The sequence below is a fragment of the Echinococcus granulosus genome, assembly GCF_000524195.1.
Source record: "Echinococcus granulosus chromosome Unknown EG_S00008, whole genome shotgun sequence".
Taxonomy (NCBI): Eukaryota; Metazoa; Platyhelminthes; class Cestoda; order Cyclophyllidea; family Taeniidae; genus Echinococcus; species Echinococcus granulosus.
In genome coordinates this window covers 1447262-1474083 of record NW_020170388.1, presented here as the reverse complement: position 1 = coordinate 1474083, position 26822 = coordinate 1447262, and the positions used below count along the sequence as shown (strand labels likewise).

General features: G+C 38.2%; 2 protein-coding genes across 2 annotated transcripts; one reads left to right on the top strand and one right to left on the bottom strand. All coding sequences in view use genetic code 11, as the record gives it.

Moving 5' to 3' along the window:
- Positions 1-2589: 2589 nt before the first annotated feature.
- Positions 2590-18803, bottom strand: EGR_02006 (Diacylglycerol O-acyltransferase; the record flags this gene model as incomplete). The annotated part of the gene is made up of 9 exons (XM_024491255.1): positions 2590-2884; positions 4291-4356; positions 6247-6485; positions 9479-9771; positions 12828-13025; positions 17917-18072; positions 18195-18280; positions 18352-18480; positions 18709-18803. 9 exons carry the CDS (start codon positions 18801-18803, stop codon positions 2590-2592), a joined length of 1557 nt encoding a protein of 518 aa, XP_024354398.1.
- Positions 18804-21313: 2510 nt separating this feature from the next.
- Positions 21314-22001, top strand: EGR_02005 (hypothetical protein; the record flags this gene model as incomplete). Its single annotated transcript, XM_024491254.1, has 2 exons — positions 21314-21646; positions 21948-22001. 2 exons carry the CDS (start codon positions 21314-21316, stop codon positions 21999-22001), a joined length of 387 nt encoding a protein of 128 aa, XP_024354397.1.
- Positions 22002-26822: the final 4821 nt, after the last annotated feature.

Genomic DNA, 26822 nt, shown 5'->3' with positions numbered 1-26822 from the left:
AAACACGCGGTACCTCTGCCACCTCTTCTAACTAAATGGAACCCAGAGAGATAAATGGGTGAACAGCATTGAAATAAAAACAAAGTATCGAAGAGGAATGGACGCGAAATCCTATCCTAATGAAATCATTTTAGCCCTCATCTTGCATTAAATGACTGCTTTTAGGGCTGTGGTCTTACGACTTGCGATGCGCATACAAGAAAGCTGCATTGTATAGCATCATCCAGTCTTGATCAATATGGCGAGAGGGCACTTTCTTGCCTCCAGCATAGTTCCCCAACAGGGCAAGGCTTTAGATCTAATGGAATTGTCATGTAGCATCAGTGATGTTGGGATCAAATAGCTTCTCAAATGGATGGAAATTCAATGACTGGAGCCGTTGGTTCGGATTCTTTCGCTTACAGCACCGATTACGTGTGATGGCCGAGGGGGAAGATCGATCAAAGGGAGCACCGAGGATGATGCTCAAAGGGAGAGAGGGGCTGTGCAATACTTTGATAGCTTGTTTAACCCTGCGTTTGATTATGCAAGCACTTAAATCTCCGCAGATAGTTCTTCCGTACGTCAGTAATATAGCTTCTGCCATGCTACTTTGACTTCTGCATACGACATGCATTGCAACGTAAGATAGTAACACAAAAATGGCGACCATTCTAGTGCTTTACAGAAAATATTGACCAAGTTACTCGCAATGTGATGTTGGCCTTGACCTTTAAATAACCCATGTCACGACCTCCTAAATCGACGTCCTTATCATTCTTCTCTGGGGGTAGGCCGAATTTTTTTTGCAAATATTCTCCACTAATTTGGGTTGTTCTAAGGAGTAAATTATCAAATAATAGTCAACTTTTAATAGTGTACTAAATGCACTACTGACGAAACGCATATTTTACATTAGTTGTAATTTTTTTGCAGAGAATGAGTTAACGCCTTAAACTTCCTCTTTTTGGAAAAAAAGGGTTATGCACCATAGTAACGTGGAGGGGTTGAAACTCTGTTATTTTACGTGCCTGATATGCTGTTCCTTATTGTGAACGTGGCTTGCGCTAAGGAAATAATACTTCGCTCTTCGGGCCCATCCTTTTTTAAAAGTTTGATATTTACGGTGGACAGGTAGTTTGCTCAAGTAAATTCTATAAATAAGGACATATGATTTAAAACGATTCATTACAGGTAAGATTTGATAAATTTACAGAATATTGGACCTCTTCTCCTTTTTGGAATGCAGGTATTGCCCACATATTGGTGTCTGGGGGACAAGGCCAATGTCTCTGTGTAAAAGTTGACATGAAATAAAAGAGGACAAGCAGAACAAACGATTTCATTAGAGGCCGCCACGGGAGAAGGGTATCCATTGCCCCTCCACGTATGACTGGACGCGAGACTACAGCCCTAACGGCTAAAGGCATCCAGCAAGGACGGTTAGATTTACGAAGACTCACAATGGAGGAGCTACGAGACTACCGTTTCATAGGACGAAGGCTTCCAGTGGAGACAACCAAATCTACAAAGACTCACACTAGAAGGGTCTCGAAGCCATGTTGTGCAGTCAGAAATGGAGTAAGGCTAGATTAAAAAGCGCTAAAACCAATCATAAAAAGTGTAATTTGTAGGTTTTCTCATATAACCAGTGGTGCTAGTCTTTCAGGTGAATGTACAAACAAAGCACCAAAAGTTTACATACAATTTGGTAAACGTTTATCGCAAACTGTTCGTGTTTATTTTTAATCGGCATTGTAAAGTATCCCTGAGGTGAATCGAATAGTAAAATTCAAACAAAAATGTCGTCTCTGTCTCTGTTCTAATTCACACCAGGAAGGAAACTAGTACAGACTAAAATAAAGTGTGCCGATAGAGCTGTGCCTCAATATTGACGAGCATTTGGCAAGTCTTCCAAAGTTACAGTAGGTTTTTGAAAGGATTGTTTTGACCACGTGATAAACTGCTTAACAGTCTTAATCACCACCATAAAGAACTTAATTTGGTATCGAACAGGCGGTCGTATAAGAGGCCTGTCATTTTTACCGTACAATAAAAGTTTAGCCAGCACCAACCGTGTTGCCTCCGGGTTGTCAAGCTATAAAGGTCTTGAGGACTAATAAGATGAATAGGACGTCATGCCACCGGCTTTGGTCAGTGGATTTAAAATGGCTTTTAAAGCGTCGAAATGGACGAAAAACCTCTATTCACTACAAATTTTGTCAGTACTAGCTTGATTTAAAAACCTCCAATACTTCCAAAGTAATCTCTATAATAAAATGGATATGGATGGATTACATTTTGCCACCGTTAGGACCATCCAAACAACTAAGTCTAAATCTCTGTCCTTGATAAGAGGATTAAATTGAGGCGATACCAATCAAGTTATATTTAAAAGTAATGTAAATTACTTGGTTTAAAAAACTAGGCGTGTTTATACATAAGTATAATCACTCATTCACAAATTAGAAAGTAGGGAAACTAGAGGAGTGGGGTCGGATCAAGGATGTATCAAAAGGTTAATCAATTGCAGAGCGTCAACACCCTCACTTCCATTCTGTACACTTTGGAAGATAGAAATATAGGTGGATAAGTTGACAGGTGACTAGTTCATTTATAGCGAAGGACGTAGTAATCGTGGAAGTACATGTAGAGGGCCAAGGGTTGGCCCAAAATCAGCGTAAGCCACATGGCCATGTTGCCGAGTTTGCCGCCCTTGGGACAGTAGTAATGCACAATCAAAGCGTAGGGCTGCTGCCCCAACATGGCTAGGAAGGCCCACATACGCGGCATCTTGAGGGGCACGGACACCATCAGCTCGTGGAAGAAGGCACTCACGAAGAAGACTACACAAGCAGCTGTGAAACGCGTGTAGCCTTGCATCAGCAATGGTTTGTAGATGTGTCTAGGGATGACAAAGATGATGTATTAAAACGGCTCTCTGGAAGGCTAAACCTGCTTCAATAGGAAATTCTTCGTTGTCTAAAATCCCTAACGTTACTGTCATTGTTAATTTCAAAGACAGCAGCTTAAAGGTGGTGATTGAAAGGAGAAGATAAAATGAGTCTTTACTTCTGAAAAGTATTTTTGACACAAACGTTGTCTTGCAGTGAGGATTATGGTGCAATCTGTCGCACTTGCAGGCGTGTTAAGAATTATCAAAAGGAGTTTTTGTATTCGACAAGGTATTTACCGTAGATCATGAATATAAACAAATTTTAAGTGTTCGGTCTATTTGACTGCGGGCCCATAATCAAAGGTCCCGAAAATGTAAAAAAGGAAGATGATCAAGACAACGTTGAGGCGATCTAGGCCAGTAAACCAAATTGTTTTGACAGTGTTTTTGATGCTCAAGGGAGACTTGAGCCACCGGCTAACGCACTGTGAGAAGGTGGGTTTATTTAGTGGATGTAACTTAAAGAAAAAGGCCACCTTATCCTTGAGAGACCTTGTAGTGTCACGTATAATGAACTGGACACTTTAGGAGGACTGACTCCCACTTTTGACCGAGAATAACCACGCCACAGACACGCACACACCTAGCTTGTTTCTATCTAGACGCTGTTCATTTTGCTTCTGGTGAAGAAGATTTCAAGTTTATGAGGTCTTTGAATGATTAAGACTTCAGTGTAAAGTGATCCGAATGGAAAAAAATTAGAGTCGGTTAACTAAAACTTGAATACACTTTCCAAACACATTAGTGGTAAAATTTGTATTCTAGGTAGTCCAGCTGTCTAGAACATGAAGGAATGCTACCGATATGGGTAAGGAAGTGGTCAAGTGGTCCAAGAGGGCAATGGCGACGAATTTTGTGGTCGCTCTGAGAAGGCAATTTATCCCGCATCAAAGAAAGCCTTTCCGGGTAGAGTATGACAGTAAATAAGATCTCTTCTACTTTGGTCTGTGTCAATTGACAAGTCACTTAACTCAAAGGCTGCATGCTTATTTCTAGACATAAACAAGAAGATCATAAGAATCAACTTTTATATTATCATCGCTGAATCGTTTATAACTCGAATCAGACCTTTTCTTTTTCATGAGCTATGTGTATTCCGAAAAATCTCTTCAAAAAAACAGCGTCTGCAATTTGCGTGAACAGTTATAAATTGACAATTATCTCATTCTCATGATTGTCATGTGTTAATTGATAAAGCCGATTTGATATTTGGCCTGAAGGTGGAACCACAAAGCAAAAACAAGAAGAGCTGTTAATGTAAACTTTTGGTTGCCTGGCCAAAATCTCGACATATATTGCAAAACTTGCGGGCTTAGACAAGAAGGGGGCATTTCGAAAAGTAAAAAAAGACTTACCTACGACACCAACGATGCACTGGAATGTTCCAGGATGACCAGAATTCTGACACCGAGGGGGCATTCCTTCGAAAAAATTGGAGAAAAAAGTGCCACTGGGGTGAGTCCATGCAAAACTGGTCCCACCAGTCGTGTATTCTCAGTGCAACTGCACCGAGAATAAGTGGTTTTTGTTTACTTGTCAAATGATATTTTGGCGTCAAAGTGCCACTACCGGTCAAGTGCTCTTGTTGAGAGTGCTTTCAACAGGAGCAGTGTGTGTTCTCTCGGCAAGGGTTCCAGCTCATAGAATGGGATTAAAATTTATCCATCTGAATTAACTCCTTTAATAATGGTAGGATTTTTGATCTTTTATCATAAAAGCCTAAAAATTAAGTGACGAATGGTGACAGTTTAGAAGCAAATTTGGGGAATATAGGGAAGGCCAAAAATGCATCCAAACGAGGAAGTAGGTAGAGAAATAAACAGGTTTTCCAATCCAAATCAACCAAATTGTTATGCTAGAGATTTCATCAGACTGGCAGGACCTACATAAACAACTTTCTAGATAGAAAAAAAATGAAGCGAACCTTAGCACTTATGGTTGCTAGCCAATAACATTACCTGAATGATGCAGTATTCTGATGGTTAAAAAATTCAGTATTTGACAATAAAACAGGCGAATTATATGTGTTTAAGGCATAATGAATTTTGAAAGGGTTTTTTAAAGGCAATCTTCCCACTAAAAGGACAGAAAAGATAGAATGCAAGCCATTTTTCAAGTAAATGAACAAAATACTTGTCGATCTTTGTGCCCTCTTGGCAGAGGACACTTCCTTCTAAGTACTGTCTCAGTCAGACAGGATTATAAATGACAGATCAAAAGATGTCATGGGTGTAAAAGGCCTACCACTAACTTAAACACTCCAGTAAAGTGTTGAAACCCCAAGCTTCTAACAGATCCAATGCAGGTGGTAGCCGAAACATGGTAAATTGGCAATACGGGAAAAGGTGATGTTACACGGATGATAGCCTAGAAGATGAGAAGGAAACATTTAGAACTATTTGGTATGACTCATGGTTGCTACTTTTTCACTTAATATGAAGCTCATTATAAAAAGGTCTCCAATTTCCACACCTCTCCAGGGTATGGTAAAGCAATTAATCAAAACTGAGCGTGCTTTCTTCTGACACGGTGGCTACACTTGAACCACCGAGAGCGGAAAGATTGACAACCTGTAATTTGCGTCCAGAGCACAAACTCATCTCTGTATATTTGGTAGGATTCCTCTCCGTAGAGTGTTGATGATTTTGATGGAATAAATGCATAACACTCCACTTATTCAGCTCCACAGTCATTATCAAGAGGTGATCAAAATAAACTCTCAATTTAATTTACAAATAGTTGAGGAGGTTACGAGAAGCTGAATGTGGGCGCTGGATCTGTTAACACCCCGATTCCTGGCAGTTCGGTGACACGCGGGTTAAATGGGAGCTTAAGCCACACAGGTGACTGTCGGCCATTATTCGTAAGGATGCTGACGCTGAGAATGGAACATAAACTCAGTACTTTAAGTTAAAAGTATGGAGTAAATAGATACAAAGCAAACCGGTCAAGCGCCCATTCTCAAAATACATCAAGGTTGCGGAACAAATGTCACAAGTACAACAAGCAAAAGGGCATTAAAACTTACGGACAGACCAAAAAAGGCGATAAGAGTGTCTGTGCCAACAAAGTGAATTTAGTACCCTTCAATTTGTACTTTTCGGCAGCTTAAAATAGCTCTTACGTAATGAGAGAATGACTTCACAAAGCGGTATCATCAACTTTGAAACCAAATGTAAGAATTACAAGGATGTTAAGAGCATGAATCACAATTTTCCCCTGATGGAGTCGATCTAAGACTTTGAACATTACAATAACCCTCCCGTTCGAGAAATAGACGTACAGGGATAATATCAAATCCCCTCTCTTACCACCAATCCTCATAGAAGCAACGATCCGCGAATTTCATAAGTTCAGCGAGAACGTTGAGGTAGGAATGGAATAGAGCGTAGAAGCACAAGAGCCAGATAAGGTGGTTTGGAATGGCGATATTCAACAACCTCTCCACTGTGTAGATCCACCGCGAACGAATGAAGGGTGTGACAGAACTCTTTAATCCCGGAACCATCCACTGTTGAACCAGCATTACAATCACTTGGCTAAAACAAAGCTAAAAAGTGGAGAAAAATCCTAGGATTCTTTCACCGTCGATGCCTTGTCAGCGTCCCGTCCGATGCGGAACATCTGCGTAATTTGAAAGGGAGGCGAAGTTGTCTAGTAGTAGAATTGGAACTTACTTCCGATGATTATTTTGTACAGATCCAAAAAATGGAAGTAACTTTGCACAGACTAGTTTTCTGATTTTCATAAAGTGATAGAAAAGTAGTCCAAACGATTAAAACTTCCACGCCTAGGATCGCAGAGAGCAAGTCAGTCGCTACAGTCTGGATGATTGGCTGTTCTAATGTGACACTAGTTGTCCTTCAATTCTCCGACGAACTTTAATACTAGTCAAAAATCCATGGACTCATCTTCTAGCAAAAACACAATCCTGCGTCCATTTTATTGTTTTTACCCAAAACATCGACTTACGATCCGATTTGGTGCAACTCATTACCATAAACTGATAGAAAACGCATACCATATGTGTGTGATGTCGAGCCCCGATGAGAAAATCTTGACGTCACTTATACGTGACACGGGTGTTGCACTTGAAAAATTTGGCCTCTTTGTACTAGGTTTAGGCGTGAGAGAAAATTAACACATTTCAGATAATAATGGGTTAGAAATAACGCCTTTGGAACAAAAATGCACATTGTTGAGGTTTTAAAGTTATGAAGCAACTTTGGTGCATTGTTTAGCCACTCATACTGCTCTAGGCGACGAAAAATGTCGACCACATTTTTTAAATACGTTGAAAACAGTGCGTGATGAATAAGCTGGCCCTCCATTCTCGCTAACAAAGGGAACTTTTGACACCCCTTTTGGGTGAAACACTAGAGTCAGAGAAAATAAGACATTTTTAAAGAAACATTTATAAAATTATGGGAAAGGAAATGGTTTTTTCAGACACACATTTAACAGATAAATTTGAATGGAAAAAATGAGAAATTAGAAGCAACGGTGCGGCTTAAAATAATTCCATAAAATCTCAGTACTACCGGCTATCTTGGAGTGTCAAAAGACGACCGTAAATTACGGCACTATCAGTGTCTGATTAGACAAACGTATTTGAGTACTAAATAATTTCACATTTCTTCGGGATAGGACTTTTGGATTATGACAACAAAACAATGGTTTGCCATATCTGCACTGTAATAAAAAAACCAAAGCAGGAGAGCAACATGGAGAACGACGCCGACCAGTAGAAGATGGCTGTTTAAACAGAGAACAAACTATTTATAGTTATAAAGAATACTTGTTCTTAGATAGCTCAATTTCATGCATATTTTGTGGTCTCGCCTTTTGAATAAAAGATTGTGGACAAATAAATGCATCTAAAATCTTCCACGACAATGTTTAAAAATGATTCCTGGCTCCTTTCAGTTGCCATGGCCTGATAGCATTTTGGCCATTTGGTAGCCTAGAAGCTGATCAATGAGAACGCCACGACGTTTGGTGTAGTGAAAATCAACTACACAAATTAATCCCTAATGGCATTAGAGCATCAAAGGCATTATTTGTCATTTTGACATAAAAATTTTCCAGAATTGTAAATGAAATACCACAGAGGTAGTTACCATCTAAATAAGACTAAAGTTTCTCCGGATGAAAACATGCTTCACAATTGTCATGGCCACTAGGAGGGTCGCATTGAAAAAATGACCGCCGCCAGAGAGTCCAGACTCACGTTTTGTGCAAGTATGACACCAGTCGTTTTTAATTTACATTTACTATCTTTTTCAGTAGATTTATTGCATTTATGCTACATGGAAGCTCAGGTTAGAGACTCAAAGCAACGCGCATCTATGCTACCTTGGTATCAAACGTGGCGATTGCCGATGACCCTACTCTAGCCCTGCACAGAAGAACTCAGTAGTAACGGCCGGGAATTATGTATTCGATGTGTTAATTACCCATTTCACTCAAAAATGCATCAGTGCCAAAAGGGACTTTTTGCTAGTTCTCTTAGAGCTTAACATTATCTCGAGTGAAATCAAGCAGGAATATTCACAACTCGTATGGATTAGATCACTTCTGAACTAAGATAAAACGTTCCAAATCAACTTAAATTAAGCTAAAATATTAACAACAATATTGGTCCTAATTGCCTGCAAATACTTGACTCTTCAGCCCTGATATAAACAGAGTGGTGAAGATTCTTGTATTTTTTGAACAAAGTATGTCCGATATTTGGTTAAACGGTTCCAGATTTTAAAAAGAATTTTTGCCACTGTTTTACGCTCACAAGCAAGTTCTACGCTTACTTTAATTTTGAGTCGCTGCATTACAAAATTAGGACCATATAGAGACAAAACTACTGCGCCCATTATGGGGAATTAAGTAGAATATGGATTCATGAGCTTGAGAATGGACTTGATAACCTGCGCAGTCCAACCAAATGCAAATACAAAACAGCGGTTTCGACTGCTAATTTTTACGGTTCAGATTGCGAAAATATCTCCCAAATTTTGTATTAGCGATTGTCTACACGTTTCCAATGGAGACGAGAAGAAAACAAGTAGTATACCAACGTGCAAAGCTAAATTTGTCATTAATGGGAGCCGGACTAGGCCCTAGGCATTTCACTCAAAAGACTGTCCAAATAACAACTTTTCAATCAGAAGATAAAGTTTAAAACGAAGCTTAGACGGTAAACTAAGTAGTATCTTGACGCGGCATTTTTAAACAGCATAAGAGCTCTCTTATAATAACTCTGTGAAAAAGTTCGGCTACTTTCATGTATTACTTTTCTTTTTCGTAAGATTTAAGTGGTATACAGCCTCTCAAGGTGAATTTGCGAAATAATTCTCCACCTATTGGGTGCTAGAATACGTATTAAGGATAAACAGACGTCGGAACGATACTACTTCTAACAAAAAATAAGTAGTGCTGCAATACCAAGTTCTACAAATGTAATTATTTGATTAGAACAAAAGATTGAGTGAGTTAATGACAAAACTAATTAATTTTTATGGGAATTTGAGCAACATGTCAACTCACAAGTTCGAGCATGCGTTTAAGGAGGAATCGTTTGCGAATAGAAAATGTGCGTGGAAAGTTGAGCTCGTAGCACAGCGTGGGTGCAAACATGAAGTAATAGAGATCGCCAAGAGTAAGATTGTCGGGATATTTCGTGAGACGGAGAAATATCTTGTTTAAATCGGGCTCCTCCAATTCTGCAGGGCTATCTCCACCTTTGTCGTCTTTGCAAACATCCTCTGCAGCAGGATCAGCTCGAGAGGAATTGAAACCTTCGAGTCCCACGGGATCCTTCACTGTGCTCTGGGTTCGGGCTGAAAAGGAAGATGTCGACGTCTTTTAGACTTGAAGAACGAAGGGGCCAAGCTGATAGTCAATTTACGGCATTGAAGATAAACCACATTTCACCCTCTGCTCGCAAAAAGAATGCCGATGTGTGGACTGGTTCTGCAGAGCCTCAGGGCATTCAACCTGATAGTGAAGTGAGCAGACGACCACGGAGTCAAAAAACAAAACACAGTTTACTCTGGGCTAAAAGTAAAAGAATGCCTAACAAGTCTTCTAGTACTTGAGGAGGAATAATTCAAGAATTTGGCAAACCGCAAAAATTTACCTCAATTTCTTCATAGAGGCACGCTAGGGATTTGAATCAATAGCTCTTAGATCTTTCTGCAGCACAACCAAACCAGGTTTTACCCTAAAGAGCTACGAACAATATCTGTACATTAATGTTTCTTAGACATTAAAATCGACATTTAAAAAATGACGACACATTTAATAAAAAGAGATGGACTTAAAGAAGCGCTTTCACTTCAAAAGCGAACCGCTATGGACATCAAACTTCCATTGGGAAAACCATCAATCTTTCGCAATTTAAAATGGGGAGATCAGGCCAACTTTAGCGTCGGTAAAATGATTTTTGACCTTTCGACAGACAATGCCAAGAAAAACCTTGTCCAAAATTAAGAATTGTAAGACGTCTGCCATTCAGCTATATTTAGCAGTCAAAATTACTCATGCCATGCCCTAAGACGTTGAGTAGATTTGAAGAAACAATAGTCCAAGAGCTGCAGGTTTAATGAAATCAGGACCGCATCGGCTTTGGAGAGATGGAAAAGCTTTGTGTACCCTATTGTTGTCAACAAAAATGTGTTGCATTTGAATGCAGCTCCCACACCAAGAAATAAAGGCATTGACTGTTTTGACAAATGCAATTGCAAAAACAGACTAATAATTCTGTATTAGAAAGTTCTAACAGCGCACAGTCGAGGAGCGAAGAATCAAGAGGTGTTCACAATACACTGCAATAGTACCATGTCCTTGCAATCACAAAACACAAATGATCGGAATGTTTCAAATTAATGGCAAATGTAAAAACCGTCTTACGGTTACAAGAGCAGAATGCGTTTATGTGTGGAAGATGAAATTCAGCTACTCAACATCGGCGGAGGGAGTAGGAGGAGGAGCGGATACTACGAACATTTGAGCCTGATACGTTGCTTATCTCTGGAAAACAGAGCCAAATCCATCACCTAGAACAGAGGTGGTTGTAAAACTTATAAACCCTATCAGGCTGTAACCACATTTCACCGTGGAGTAACATGAGTTGGTGTGTGCTCAAAGCACAAACTTCTCACCGTCGTCTTGTGTGTAGCTCCTTGAGTCATTTTCTAGCGGAGAGGGGGAGGAGAGATTTCCTGCAACTCCCAGAAACCCTTCTATTCCAATTGTTGCGCTTAGTAATCGAAGACTTTAGGGTCTCGAAACTCGAAGTCTCATTCAATTTCTTTGTTTAGTCAATAGTACATACAGATAGACTGGGTGTGCTAATCCTCACCACAAGCCTAAGACCGCTAAATAATGTAACTTTGCACTTGCCATCTGCGCCTACCCCCGGGGTGGGCCACCGGCCTATTTCACTCGAGTTAGTGAAGTGTCATATCTCATGGTTATTATGGCCGGGAAGTCGGACAAGACCCAGGAGCACACACACGTAAACAATTTATGCCACAGGGTTTGGGCCTGATGGGTGTTGAAACAGTTAAAGTTAGAATATGATAAGTTACAAGGAAAAGGTGATAGGGATTTGGCCCGAAGTGGGGTAAAAACATAAAACATTCCTTTTGCAGAAAATGATCTTTACCTATTCCTTGACCCTGAGAACACTTGAAGTTGTACAAACTTGCGCTGAGGCGCACCAGTAAGCAGTGCAATCTTCAGGAAAAGTGGGCAAGGACTTTTTTAAGGAGGATAGGATGGGTAACAAAGAATTACTTTCTACATGAAGTATTTAATAAGAAAGGTGCAAGAAACCCAAAAGAACTTCTTAAACAAAATACAATTTTGCTCGAAAATATCCTAGATTTCATAGATCAGGTCATAGGGAATGGGGACTCCACGTAGGATCGACGCACTTTAAGTGGTTACGCAGTACCTATGTATCGTTCTACCCATGGGTGAACAATTTACAAAACGCTGACAAAAGGGGTAAACAGATGTCAACAAAGTATTTATTTGTCCTTCCGTCTGACTGGCGTGCTGACACCAACTTGACTAATGCGGACAATCAATAAAAAAAGAAGACGGAAGGAATTTTTCTACAACGTATAGTAGCATGAATGACACAAGGAGACGAAAATTGATTCAAATAAATTTTTACCAAAAAAACAAGACATTTTCCATTAAACTAATCTGGCGTGTTTGCAGGTACGGAAGAAATGAGTGAGTGATCAAAATTAAGCAGGTAGGAGGACGACAGCTCGTATAATTCTCGAGATATGTGGAAATGAAGGTCTATCAAGTTACATATTTCCTCGCTATCTTATCTGTAAAATATTTTCTAATAAATCAAAGTCCTATATTAATTTAGACGTTAGAAAGATAGTGAAGTTTGTCACTGAGGCCTAACTGAAGTTGTATCTAGTCAATCATGGTCAATTTTTGTTAGTAATTTCAAGAGAGAAACCTCACACTATGACTATTACTGGTCCTGAATATGGCGATTAGTTAATCAGGAAACGATCATTTAGTCCCTAGTTCGTAGGAATGTGGTGAATTCTACACCATTCGAGGATGATAACGCCTATCCCTGTCCCCTGATGGAATCGGTAAAATCTTCCAAACTAACTTATTGATAAAGGCGGAACAAGCGACCACATGCTTCTACGGGAAGCAATATCTTGAGCCGCTTATTATTTCCTACAATTATTAGTCATGATGATAACCGTGTAGCATGATTTCGGACTCCAGTTAGTCTGCGTTGGCAAGTCCTATATAATTTTTCGATTTCGTAAGATGAGACATTTGATTTGCATATATACGCAAAATGAACCCACAAATTACCTTCTTCTGATGTTTAAATTTAACCTACTTGTCTCTCCTGCAGCCGCCTTTTGCTGCTTACGTTTGAGAACAGCATGATTAGGTTTTAAGAGATCCTTCGCCTTTAGGGAAGCACCACCCATAGATCGACGTTTCATAGCCGATCGACACCACGAGTTGACGTGTGCGTAGGACCACATCTTGAGGAAGATGACAATGTACATTGAAATGCAAGGGGCGGAGAAGACTAGGAGAATAAAAAAAGGCTGGAATTAGTTTCAACACGTGTCAAGATGTATTGCATCCAATTGAATGCATCCAGGAGGGATATGATTTTACGCACTTTTCCGGTTCAAGTCAATTTTTCCAATGAACTAGAGTCACGAGGCATGAGAGTTTGCAATATCCTGCCAAAAATAACCGTCTCAATAGAGATTCCCCTATCACATGGGGCTAGGATACACAAAGACCGAAGATTCAAGAGTGACCGCTTTGTGGTGTGGCGTGATGGGCCGGGTGGATGCACTTTAAGTCGGAAGGCCGGCGCAGCAATAAACAAAGAATGTTTGCATGTTCACATGTATGATGAGGAAGGGGTGAGGCCAATTACAACTACTTTTCACCCAAATGGAACAATAAACAGGGCTAAGAAAGTTCAGTTCGCTTGATTATTGTACTGCAAAATCCAAGTTTTCCTCTTTTTTCAAAAAAAATCTCGGTACCAACATCTCCAAATTTAGAAATCACTTTCAATTTTCGTCTGTAAAGTCAAGTGATCATTACACCTCGATTAGGAAGAAAGAGGAGCAAATACCAGTCTAGGGACCAACTGTAGTCAGTTCCACGGAAGGACTGGTAATTTACGCATAGGATGAGATAATTAGAGGTTTCACGGATGTGACATTCTTTGGACAAACCCATACCCTTCAGTGAATTTCAAAAGTGCTTACTTAACAACTGGACACTCGAGCTCAAGTGGAGCCTACTCCACTGTCAAAATTGATGAGCTTGTGTGAAGGATCCGTGAAGCAGGGTTTACCTCGGTCAAGTAGTGAACATAATCGGGTTGTAAGATCACACGGGTCAAAAAGGCCAAAAATGAATGAGTGTTTGCGTAAGACATCATTTGGATGAAGTTAATATGGGATTTCGTCATAAAAACGGAGCTTTCCACTTCTTCATTGAGATTGTGGATTTCAAGCTCCAAGCCCCCTGCCAACAAGAACTTCTTTTAAAAGCCACTCAAATTGATCACATTAAAGTCTTAATAGCTTTGAATGACAAGTGAAAGAGCTACGGACTCTAAAGGGGGAAAATGTGAAAGATACTACACCGAGTAGATCGAAAGTGGGGAGCAGCACAGGCGATCTTCTAAAAGTGGTTAGTCTTAAAAACTACAAACCAAACGTTTCCTCGAAATGGGAAAGACGTTCAACTGCTGGTAGCGTCTAAAACAGGAATATGGACGACCTACGTAGTTGACGCCTTCCAGATTATGCGATCAAAACTGCATGCCTAAACAGAAAGGGGTATGATGTACTAGATCTACAAAAAAATACTGAGAAAGCAGGCAATCTGCCATTAACCTACTCCAAATATACTTAATAAGGCGGTTAAATGGCAGCTTTAATAGGTTATCAGGAGGTGTTTACTAAAATTTTTGAATAATACAACTTAAATTATGCTTAATTTTAGAATTTCTCATCTAGCATTATTTAGCATTATCCAATGACGGAAAAGTTTAAATCTTAGGGGCAAATGATCTAATCACCATGATACATTTGGCGAAAAGTTTTCATTCCGACACGGTTTCCCTTCACTTGAGAATAACTACAGAAGCAGTATAACGTAAATAATGATTAAATGATACCACAACAGAAAGATCAGAAGGTTATGATTCCACATGTATTGCTGAGTCGAGCTAATCGTATTTATTATGAAGAAGTAAATTATCTAGTAAGCACGAATTTCTAAGAAATCTCTGAATGTTAATGACAGATCTACACAAAATTGTCTTGGCAACGACTCCCCGAGTCCAAATAGGATTACATTCCGCTGTCAGATATGTTTGGAAATTTGAGCAAATGATCCATGACCCAATCCGTGCAAAGTGATTAAAGTTCTAGTGAGAAGTCACCTTGAAAGTTGAGCAAAATGAGGTGTTTAGGCAACTCAGAGACGTAATGCAATCTCTGGAGCAGTTATGGTATGAAAAGATTGATTTAAGGGGCACAAAAGTGATAGCAACAGAGCTGTTATGACAGATCATTTAAAAACCTTACTTAAAATAAACGACTAAATCACACTGGAACCACTTCCACAGAGGAGTCAAAACTGTAGTAAAAGATCCAATTAGCAATGAATGAATGCGGCGCAAGAATCAAATGGTAGAGGTGAAGCGAGGAGATAAATATTTTGCCACAAATTGTGTCTTAGCACACATAAATGTAAATCGGTAAGCAAGCTGCCACAAGATAATTGCCTATCTATTAAGCCATGTTGCACAAGTCAGAACATGCATGCATGTGAATGCGTATACTTATCTGGGAAGGCATGCCTGCTTTCATCAACTCACACAAAACGGCTTCCCACGAAAGTCACCTGGTTTCAAACAGTTGATATCCACTGTGAAACAGAAAATGAAGGATGCCGTGATTAGGCGGATTATTTGTTCCAAACTCTACATGGAAGGCGCAAGGACATGGAGGAAAAGAATGCAATGGTTTAAATTGTTTATACTGAGACAGAAGAGGATCAAAAAGACCTAAGAAAGCCTATCAATAGCAGGGTGGCTCAATAATTTATTGAGGTGATAAGATAGATGGACAAAAATTGGTGGGGACTGATTCCCTGACGCCGTCCGTATATAGTCAAATACCCCAAGACATCTTGATTAAAGAATAACCTTGAAATATCAGAAGCATTGTAAGATATACATTAACTTTTGATTGGCTAGCCGAAGTAGAGATTTCGTCTCTCAGACATTGGCGGAACAGCAGTGGGATAAATGATGCCGAATGATCCTAGTCAGTTGCTCCGGATTCGACCATAATGGAGTACAAACTGGATCATTTGCTACTTCGTGGTAAACAGGTACAGCTACCTTCGTATCATAAAGTGTGACTCCACTAATCAAATAAGAAAACCCAAAAACGCTTGAAGCGAGGTTTTACCCCTTTATTGGAGTTAATGCATTGGGTATTATAGAAAGAACTGTAAAAGATTGTGCACACAAAGGTCAATAACTATAAACTAGTTGAATTGTAAAAACTTCCAGAAATGAGGTGAGACACTATCAAAAGAAATGCCATATTTCTGCAAGAGCTGAAGGTAGTGACTGCAGTCCGTTATCTGTGCTTTACTGTTTCCAGCATCTTTACATTATGAAGCAGCACCTTAATGAGAGATAGGGACGAACTAACAGCAATACATGTGAGACTCAAGAAAATATTCTGCTGCGAATTTCCACCGAGAAGGTGTAGGAAAGGCAACTTAAGTTTTTGCAGTTTTGGAAGTTTTTAATCAGTGTACAACTTCAAAAAGTAAATTAGAAGGGGGTTGAGATTCCATCATAAGAAAGAGCTTTACCATGAGACAGAGAAAAAAAAAAGCATTTTGTTGGAAATATCAGAGAATGTGTAGAAAGGGTAACTTAATACACAGCACGCACAGAAAGTTTCACCATAAGTTGGAGAAATTGAAAATGATTGTAGGATGCACTGCTAATACGCGATGACAAGAACATCTGATGGACAAGTTAATGTAATTTTCGTGTTGAGCACAATTAGGTGTGAGTTAGGACATTATGGAAAGTGAAATGTTAAAATATACAAAAATATCTCTTCATTGACGCTTAGTGGCAATGATCGCGGAATGAACTGCAGTGGAGTGAACAAATCAACATCTTCACTTTCTCATGACTGTCAAACTTACAGGTTTCTGGCAGATCCTAGAATAGGGCCTCATACGTGGGGCAAGATTATTTTTTTTAAACCACTTAAAATGAGCTGCTCTCCTAGATTACTAATAAGGCTCCTGATGGATGATGCAGAGAAAAACTTCGCTAGCAGCACTAATTGACAGGATATCGCAAGAATTAGCAGTGGAATAAATGTTGCCTTCTATGTTTCAAGTGACTTTGATCTAAGAAGGCTGCTTTGATAGCGAAATCTTTTGCTCTTGGCGAAACGATTGACTTGAACTGAATTTTAGTGTAAAGAAAGCAATAACAGAAGTAAGAAAGCACATAAAGTGAAGTTCGACTTAAAATTGCAAAATTTATTTTGAAAGAACAAAAACTGCAACATATCTCTTTGAATTTAAACGAAAAAACTACCAATAAATAGCACAGAATTTTGCAAAAACACCAACTAACCATCTACTTAAACAATCGACGAATGCATTTAATAAGAGTAGAATGGCGAATAAGCAACGCACCAGAGAAAAGCTAGATGTGTTATCAAAGACTAGGGAAGTAAGCGGAAGACTATACGAGGTATCAAGTTCACTTCTGATACTGGTAACCATGCCTCAATAACCACTTCAATGACTAAAGCTTACCAAAAAAGGGAACGCCCGTGCAACGCTTTTTTTACAGAAAATCTAATTTAAGATAATTCGCTTCCCCACTGTTAATACAGTTCAACTGTGTTAAAAATATGACAAATGGGCAGATTATAAGGTCTAAAAGTTGTTGCACATTAGCATTAAGACCATCCAAACAATCGGACTTTAAAAAGTCTTGTTTATTAAAAATGGTGCATAAACAAAAACGCAATTCATAACAACGTTTTAGTTGATTCAATTTACCGAGATCTAATGACAACGCCAATGCATTGTAAACTATTTTAGCGTGATAAATAATAACCAGATTCCTCGAACTTGTGAACAAACTAGAGAGAAGACGGTGAAACTTGGCTGCAGGTTCACATCTGCTTTAACTGATTTTCTTTGGAAAAAAATAAGATAAATGATCTGTTTTACTAGGATGGTATAGTTTACTTAACAAATGTCAATCAAGGGAAATATGAAAAAGAAACAAAATAAAGAACCAAATAGCGGCAGACCCGTTTATGTGTTACCGATTAAGTGATCGATTATTGGAAGAAACACTTCATTTAACATAATATCAAACTCACATGGACTCCAGTCATGGGACAGAATCACTACGTATGGAAAAATTACCAAACCGCACAGGTTGAGACTGACAAGGAACAGAGAGAGAAAATTGGGGACGGAAAATTTGAGGAAGAGCAATTCCAGTCCATACCCAAAAAGAATGAAAACGTTGGAGCCTAGAAGGGAAAAGAAAAACGAAATGCCTATGCACCTCCAGGATTTTTTAGGGTTAACTATAAAATACAACAAGAGCAAAATTTAAACGTAAGGTTTTCAGAGAGTAAGATGAAAGACTTACAAGCAATAAATAACAATCCACCAGGCTGTGCGTGCTCGCCCTGAACTATGTAACGCCAGATAAATACATCCACGATAATACCGTTGCTAAAAGGGAAAACACTGGCTTATTTGTAAACACGAAGGCTTAAAAGATGTTGCTACGGAGAGAGACATACTTTATTAGATTTGTAAGAGCCATTTTGCCACCAAAAACCAGCAGCATGATAAGACCCCAATTAATGAGACCACGAAAATTTGTAAATCCGCTTTCAACGCTTAAAAGTGATTCCTTTGGATGGTGAATTCTATAAATGTGAAGTAAAAAGATTTGGTTAGAAATAGGGGACTTTATATTTGGTGCACAAGTACCATTTATCACAAAACACACAACGATCACCGCCGTCTAAAATGAAATTCGTAGCAAAAATCCTCAACCTTAATCTATTAAAAATATAACAGAATAACAAACGGTTGTAACTATTAAAAACTTAAGAGTTAGTTCAGAAAGAAAGACAGAAATATGAGCGCCGCACGGTCGATCATCAGCGTTTTGTCGCGATAACGCTGTTGCAGTTGTGTAAGCTATAATATCACCACTACTGAGCGCCCTGCCTATTTTACGTTTCATCCTGCAGATCACCTAAATGTAACAGGATTTTGAATGCGGGTAGAGTCGGATCTTGCTCAAGGACACATCAAGGTGGCTTTATAAACAAAACTGTTGTGCTAATTGAGGCCGTCGAAGTATCCCGGCAAGAGGTAAAGCAAGAATCAAGACAAGCCGGTGACGCCAAAACACAATTTTTTAACAGAAATTGGTTCTTGAAGTATTTGTACTGCTATTTTTTGGGTTAGTACCTGCATATATGCATAAGAACTAATGAATATACTGCAACAGCTACTATAAAGTGTTCAGTTTAGGTTTCATTAAAAGCTTTTGTGATTGAAAGGTAAAAGGTTTAACGCTAATGACTGGCAGAGCATACGATTTTAACAAGTTTTATTTCACTAACACTGCTGTATATTTTCAAAACAAAAGCATTCTAAATATAAAGCCCACATTTTGCTTTCTTTGCAAGTACATTCAACACACAACACAATTTTTAATTATTTTAGGTCTTTGGAGAACTAATCTGGGGATGATACATTGCATTTCGTCTTAGTAACGTAGATATATATAAACTAAAAAATTAACCTCTAAATGTAGCGTCCCGAGACTCCCTGAAGACGAAAGAAGACAAAATACTCGGGCAGAATATATATAATCAGCATGAAGAAGGTGTCTGGGCTATTGGCATGGCCCAAAAGGCCAGCCCACCCAGCGAGGTACAAGGGGGCTAATTCGAAGTACAAAAGTGGCGCATCACCAGAACCGAGGGATAAACCACTATCGTATTACATAAATATGTTTCATTGCATAGCATTGCAATGCACAGGTTGCCAGATTCCCAATTTTAAAAAAGTATAACTCTGTGCCTCGACCATTGTACCTTCTTAGGGCGAGCTGACCGACGTACCATGCAAGCAGCACGGACCCCTTCTATTTGTTGAATAGATGAATTCTACCAAAGCATTATGTCTTCTTTTGTCTTTTGAGAAACCTTGAAGTGCTACACTAACGGCAGGCTAAACTAAACTAGAACTTAAAGGATATCTATCTCAGTATATTCAGCTGAGCGATAAACCTTGGCGTGACACAAGAATCGCATATTGCCACGCGGGAGAAAATCGGTGAAGACCCCAAACAGAATGGCATCTACCTTCGAAAGCTACACTAATTCTGCCTTCTCCAGGAAAGATATTAGTAACGGAAGCAGCACTAGCAGCACTCCTTCCGTAGCTAGATATAACTAAATATACATGGCTAAAAGCACCGAAATGAAAGCATTGTGACAAGGAGGAACAGAAGCAAAACCCTATTTCCAAAAAACCATGTCAGATCTTACCCATTCGTACATAAATCTATCCTCGAGACAGTGTTTCTGCACCTAGTTATGGACACGCATGATAGCCGGCATTATATTAGGTTTTTTTACAAAATGAAACTGCAGATCCAGTTAAAGTGCAACCACGGTCAATAATTAAACAAGTTTTACAAAAATACAAAGACTAACACAAATTGGCACGTAGGTGAGGTCTTTCAACGTCGACTAAGATCTTGTGGCTATGGTTGTTAAATGTCGGTTCTGGTAAAGGGCAACATTGTGTTTCGGCCATTGTAAATTCTGATGGTAGGCTAATTTTTTAGAATGTTAGTAGCTTTAGACCATACTTTATGTTAAATGGACACATTCTGCCCAAGTATTGTCTTTTTGTTCTCAGGGAAATCTCGTGGAGCTTCAGCACGCGGCTTACATGGGGAACCAGTATGTGGATGTGAGCCAGAAGCACAGAATAGAACTAAGATTTTAATCGCAGTATAATGTGTCTGCACAGATTATTTGACAATTTATTCATCACTCGCCCAACAGTGCTAAAAACAGAAACATTGGGTAGAAAATTTGGCAATTATGGGATACCTCAAATAAAGCCGTATACATTTGAACACCTTTAAGCAAACACAAGCCATAGACAAACAAGGCGCAACAACAAACATTTTACATAGTAGTGCAGAATTAAATATTTAGCGCATGTAAATGGAGCAAACAAAACTAAAACTTGAATTTTTTGCCTTATTTCGGAAACGCGTTCTCATAATATTACAAAATTATTATATATTTTTTTATTAAATTTTAGGCTAGTGATTTCTTTTTTACTTTTTGTGTTTTTTGTTTTAAATAACTAATTCAATTCGTCCTTTGACTAATGATGACAACTGGGCCGCTTTTTAAAAGCCTTAATTATAATATTCTTTATTTATAGTCAGTACGTTCGGAACTATTTCGTCTTTTGTGAGGCGTAGCACTTAAATTCCCTATTTCTTCATTGTTTACAGGCACCTAGTTCTTACAGCATTTAGCGTGGTTTTGTGCACATGCATTGTAGATTTGGATATTGATGATTACTTTAAGAAGTAATGTAATATTCGGTCATTTCGCTTTTTCCGTCCAAACAAGAGTTTAATAAAACAGATTTTTAGAAAGCGTTCAGTTTTTTTACGACGGGTCTTGCATTTTCTTCGTTTTAGGCACTTAGATAATGGAAATAGGACTCTTCAGTCTAATTTTAATTCTTGCAATATTCCAATCCTCTTTGGCATGGCAACAATGGAGTGGATCTCAAACTAATGGTTTTTGCCAGAATCCTAACAGAATATCTATAGCTGGAAGCGCACCCAGTCGGATGGTGCAAGAAGGTGGACGCATTGTTCTTATCTGCTGCACCCTTGGTAACACCTCGGGCCACGATCACGAGCAGTTGTTATGGACTGACTCTTCCCAAAAATTAATCATCAACTACTTTTCCAACTCGGTACAGGCTGCCCAAAGTCGAAAGTACGCAGTCCCAGACTTTTCCGATAAGAAACACATTGTGAGTTACTAGCTATAATTTGCAAGCATTTTTATTAGCATTTTAAATTCATGCTTTTTTACTGATTACGGTGACCTGTTTGTTTATTGACTTATTTTAAACGTGTAATACACTAGTAAGTGACTTTGTTTTTTTTGTTAAGTTGCCTTCATGATAAACTTTTTGTTTTCTGTTAGTTAAAAGTCACCGAAAAACAAACAAAAAGTTTTTAAAACAAATTTAGTTCTAATGTGCTTGCAATAATGGACTTTAAACCTTAGTAAGATCCATAATTCTTCTTATATTATAGTAAATTTCTCAGATCTACCCAAACTTACTGATTGTTTGTGGAAAGGGTCATGGCAAATATGAATAAGCATACTGTAAAATTTAAACAGAAAAACACTGTCAAATTACCGCAGGTTCCACTTGTGCATTTTAACTTGAATACGAGGATTCACTCTAACACTTAAATGCACCCGCTATCACTCCTCTTCCAGCCAAGCTAAGCTAAATTAATCCTTACATATATGATTATCTAATGAAATTATTTAAATGAATGCACTCGTTGCTTAAATTACACTAAGCTTCATAGCTGCAAAAATGCACTTAACTTTTTACTAAAATTTACAAATATTTCCCTGCGTTTGAAGTACTTGCGATAAGAAGGGAGGATCCACATAAATGAAATTGTACTCCTCTAAATTAGTTAAAACTTTTCGTGTCAAACAAGGTAGAGATAATGCTCAAATGCAACCTCGTCTTGTAATTAAAGTGTAGACAGATTAAGCGTTCATAAAAACAAGGTGTCATGAAATGTTTAAGTGGTAGAAAGCCCACAAAAAGTAATGAATTCTTAAAATAGACGAAAATCTTTTCAAAATAAAAGAAATACTTTTCCATAAAATTATACTAATACTATTAGGTGCGAATGGTTAAAGAAAAAATTAAGCACAAATAAATATCCTAAATACAAAAAAATTTGCTTTTTAAAGGAAAAATTGAGTATTTCTTTGTCACTTCTGTCACTGTTAGAAAAAACTCTCACTAAGCTTGGCAGCGACTACCATTAAAAAAGTATTTAAGGGTTTTCCTTCATCTGGTCGAAGAAATAACCCAAAAAGTCCCTTTTTGTATGCCTGCAATAAATTACCCTTTTCTGCATTCGTTCAACTTTTATTGTCCTCTCCATACAAGAGCCTTCTGCCAAATATTAACATGGGATGCAATTTTTGAAAGAGATTTGAGCAATAACACTTATTGCTTAAACAAACTCACACAAAAATGTGAAGTTTTAAAAGTGCAAAGTTATAAATTTTTTATTCATTTTTGTTTTATCCAGGTGAGACCCCTGCCAGAAGTTAATCTAAGGGACCTCTGTAATTCCTTTTTACATTTTGTGCTTCCTAGATTTCGTCAAAATTACAACAAGTAATTTTGATTTGACGAGCATGTGAAATGATACGTGTCAATTCGTGACAAAACTAATTATCAAAAATTAAGTGTTTTTCACTTGTCTTTTGTTGGCATAAAATCTGCTACATATGGCCTACTGTGGAAGGTGGTGATGCCTGGGAGGCTAGGCAATAGGTGAAATTTTGCGTTGATGGATTTCTAACAGAAGTCAGCCTCATTAGCATAATTCGCATTAGGACATTAATCGAAATAAAGGCAGTAATTAGTTGATTGTATCATTGTAAAACATCCCTTTTTTCTGTTAGATTAGAGCCAACTAAATATACCTTTTCTGCACTTTTTGCATACCTAAAAGTTAGTTGGATGGTCAGAAGTAGTCTAATTTTCCATTCAACTGCCCTTAAAGAAAGGAAGTGGTCGAGAGACTCCAATTTGAAGTGGTGGTGTAGCGAACGTGGACAACACGATCAGCCTTTATGTATTAGCTGCTTCGGTTGACGCAAAAAATGGGAAATGAAAGTATACACTGGTATTCTACCTAAAGCGGAAGTTAGTATAATTCCACTAAGGAATTGAAGAGAGATTCACATTTTGTAAATATTGAAAAATGATGCGTGCAAATAAATTGAAGTATTTCGAATGTCAATTTATCCCGTAAGGCCTCGAACCAAGGTTAAAGGTTTGACAAAAAAAATGTGCCTTAAATATCCGGGAATCTATGATAGCCTTTACAAAATTTTCTATTTTTCACAAAGAATGAAAATTAGGAAAAGTGATAATTAAATGATCAAGAACAGCACAGGTCGACGTCGTTTTGGCAACATGATGATACAAGTTGACACTGTAGCAAATCTTCGATTCGCATCAGTACAAAAAGATTTAAATTGTTTATATCCCACTCTATTTTATTCTGCTTAAATAGGTACCATCACGTATTTTGCTTAAGAAATACGGAGAGAAGTGTCATGCTATGATTTAGTGCTTTGCGTCCGCAGAGCGCCCGTCCAAAAGAAAAAGTTATTCCCATGTGTACAGGATGCCTACATTTCAAGAAAATAGGCTAACAGCAAGTAAATTTGGAAACTTAACCTTATTTTTCCCGTGTTTAAGGCCAAAATAATCTATTTTTGTTAGTTTATTTTTAATCTCAACGCTTAAAACATTTTGATTCATTGGGTGGCTAAACTAAGCCCGGAGCCTGATTTCCTGGCATGGGGGTTGTGAGGTGTGGGCTGATGTATTTTGAATATAAAAAAAGCACATCATGCCTTTTTTTAGCAGGCTCTGTAAAAGCTGTCCATAAATTTTTGTTTTGACTAGTTAATTTAGGCTATAAACGAGGCGACTTTGATAAGATTGAGTGACGGCAAAATTATCTGTACATGCAGAGAGAAATTTTACCATGGTATTTGACCATCGCAAAGCAATTAATTGGTTTTGCTATGAAATTTTTATTTATTATCTCTTAGTCTTCGTCAAAAATTAGTGACTTTATTTAAATGGAACTAATTTTGTCCAAAAAGACCCAGAGAAGCACGACGTTTGGGTCTTTAGGTAGGAAAATAACGTAATGTAATATACTACGGAAAAAGCGAATGCAAAGAACAAGTGATGAAAATTTAATGAATAAATAAACTGTGGTAGACAGGGAGGATCTCCAACTTGCACAGCAAAGAACTAAAACGCCCTTCTCTGTGAATAATTTGGCCAGCACTAGAGCTTGCAAAAAATGAAGAAACTGGTTTGTCTGTTTTTTTTTGCAATGTCATCTTTCCTCAGACACTAAAATGTATTATTTTTCTGTGAAAGTTTTGTTAAAGGTGATCAAAATATTTACAATCTAAATTTAGAGGAAGAAACATCCGGAGAAGTGTGGATTTCACTAAACCCACTTTCCATTAAAGTGAGAAATAAACCATAAGTTATAAATAGAAAATATGAGTAAATACGAGGATTTTTACAAAAAAACAGAGAAGAAATGCATAACCTGTCCAAAAATGGAACAAGAGGGGGTAGTAGCTAATTCGATATGCATCCGACCATCTTATCAGAATGAGCCCTTGCAGAGTCTTCCGTCCTCAGACAAAATAAACATTACAGACTGAGTTGATGGAATACGATTTTTTTCTCCCTCTAATTGCTTGGAGAAGTGACACTAGTTTTTGAACCAACAATCTGATCCATGCAAAGGAGGAATTAAATATCCGAAGTCTTCTTTTTTCACTATTTTACTCACTTCTTGAACTCAGCGGGTAGAGATAAAATTTTTAAACCAAAAAAGGTTTTCTACTTTAATTTAATCGACCTTTTAAGTTGGCCTCAAAAAACAAGAAAAAGAGAAGGTATTTTTTCAAAATCGTTTTAATGAAGGATTCATCGTTTCATAGCATCTGATTTAAATAAAGAAAATTTGTGAATGAAGGGGTGGATGAGTTAAATTTTAAGGAAGGTAACATAAGGTGAGCACTGGAGGTGCGATTCTTTATTACCCCAGACGTCGTACAGGCACACCTAGTGGGAAATGGTATAACGAAATATCCACTCCTTGTTTATTATGGCTCATCCAAAACCTTTTAAATATTTATATACTGCAAAATCAAATACAAAAGCTTTATTTAGGTGCTCCTGAGGAGCTTTACTTGGTCGGTGCTCGGCATCTGGCAAAATTGCATCACTTGTGTGCTATTTTCTTAAAAAAAGGCGACTCCGTACTTTAAGTTAATTAAACAGAAAAAGGGGATCTTCCTTTGAAATTAAAAGGTCTATGTCCTAAAGTTCTAAAGTGAAAGAACTTAAAAACATGGTTTTTGACACACCCGAAAGATACGTTTAAATTCAAATTAAATGCTGGGCGCAATCAAGAACCATGCAATAAATAAGAAAAGTAATTCTCACGGCATAAAATTTAAATCAAATGCACTTGTAACCCTAAGTAACGCAAAGCTTTGAGTGTTAGTTAACACAACAGTTAAATTTAGCATAGCAACAATTAAGAAGGGCGGGATTGGCAGTCCCCATCCTTTCGACTATCAGTGTTGCATCAGCGACACCGCTATTGGTGGTGGAGGCTGTACTTATCAAAGTGTCGGGCTCTTCAGTGCCAGCAGGAAGAGGGGGCATTTTCTTGGCCCTGGCTTTAGTACATTAGGTGTTGAGATGTCACCTAGATTAGGTCGAAATGAGCTTTGGAGGGGCGAATCGGTTGGAAACAATCTCAACCCCCAATATGCTATCTTACAGATTAGCTAGACGCTCACACGCTTTAGCGAGTATCCCAAGTGTGATTTGTGGAGCCTGTTCAAAAGCATTCAGCTGGTACATCTGAGCATCAACAAATTTGAGTCCCTGAAAACTGCAAATACAAAAGACTGATTTGAACTTGTCGGTGGTTGATAACAGCACCTTTAGTCGCTTGCACGCACAGTCTACACCTCGCTATTTTGCATATAATAGATACGAGTGTTCAAGAATGCAGCAAAAAAGATAAGGTTTAACCCTCAAAAGAAAAAAAGTAAGTCAAAATAATTAGAAATGAGTAAAAAATGGATGTTTTCTCGAAACATGTGCCACTCCTTAGAGTTCTTGATTCAAAAACCGAATACGAAATCCTTGCATGTAAGTTGTTTACTACACAATGTGATTTTATTTTCCACATTCTAGAAAACCGCAACATTTCCTTTAAAACTTTTTTGTGTGTAAAATATCTTTCACTGGCCTTGCTTATCTGCGATCCCCTTTTATTTGCCACAAAAACAATACTTCTTCCATGTAACCTTCAAAA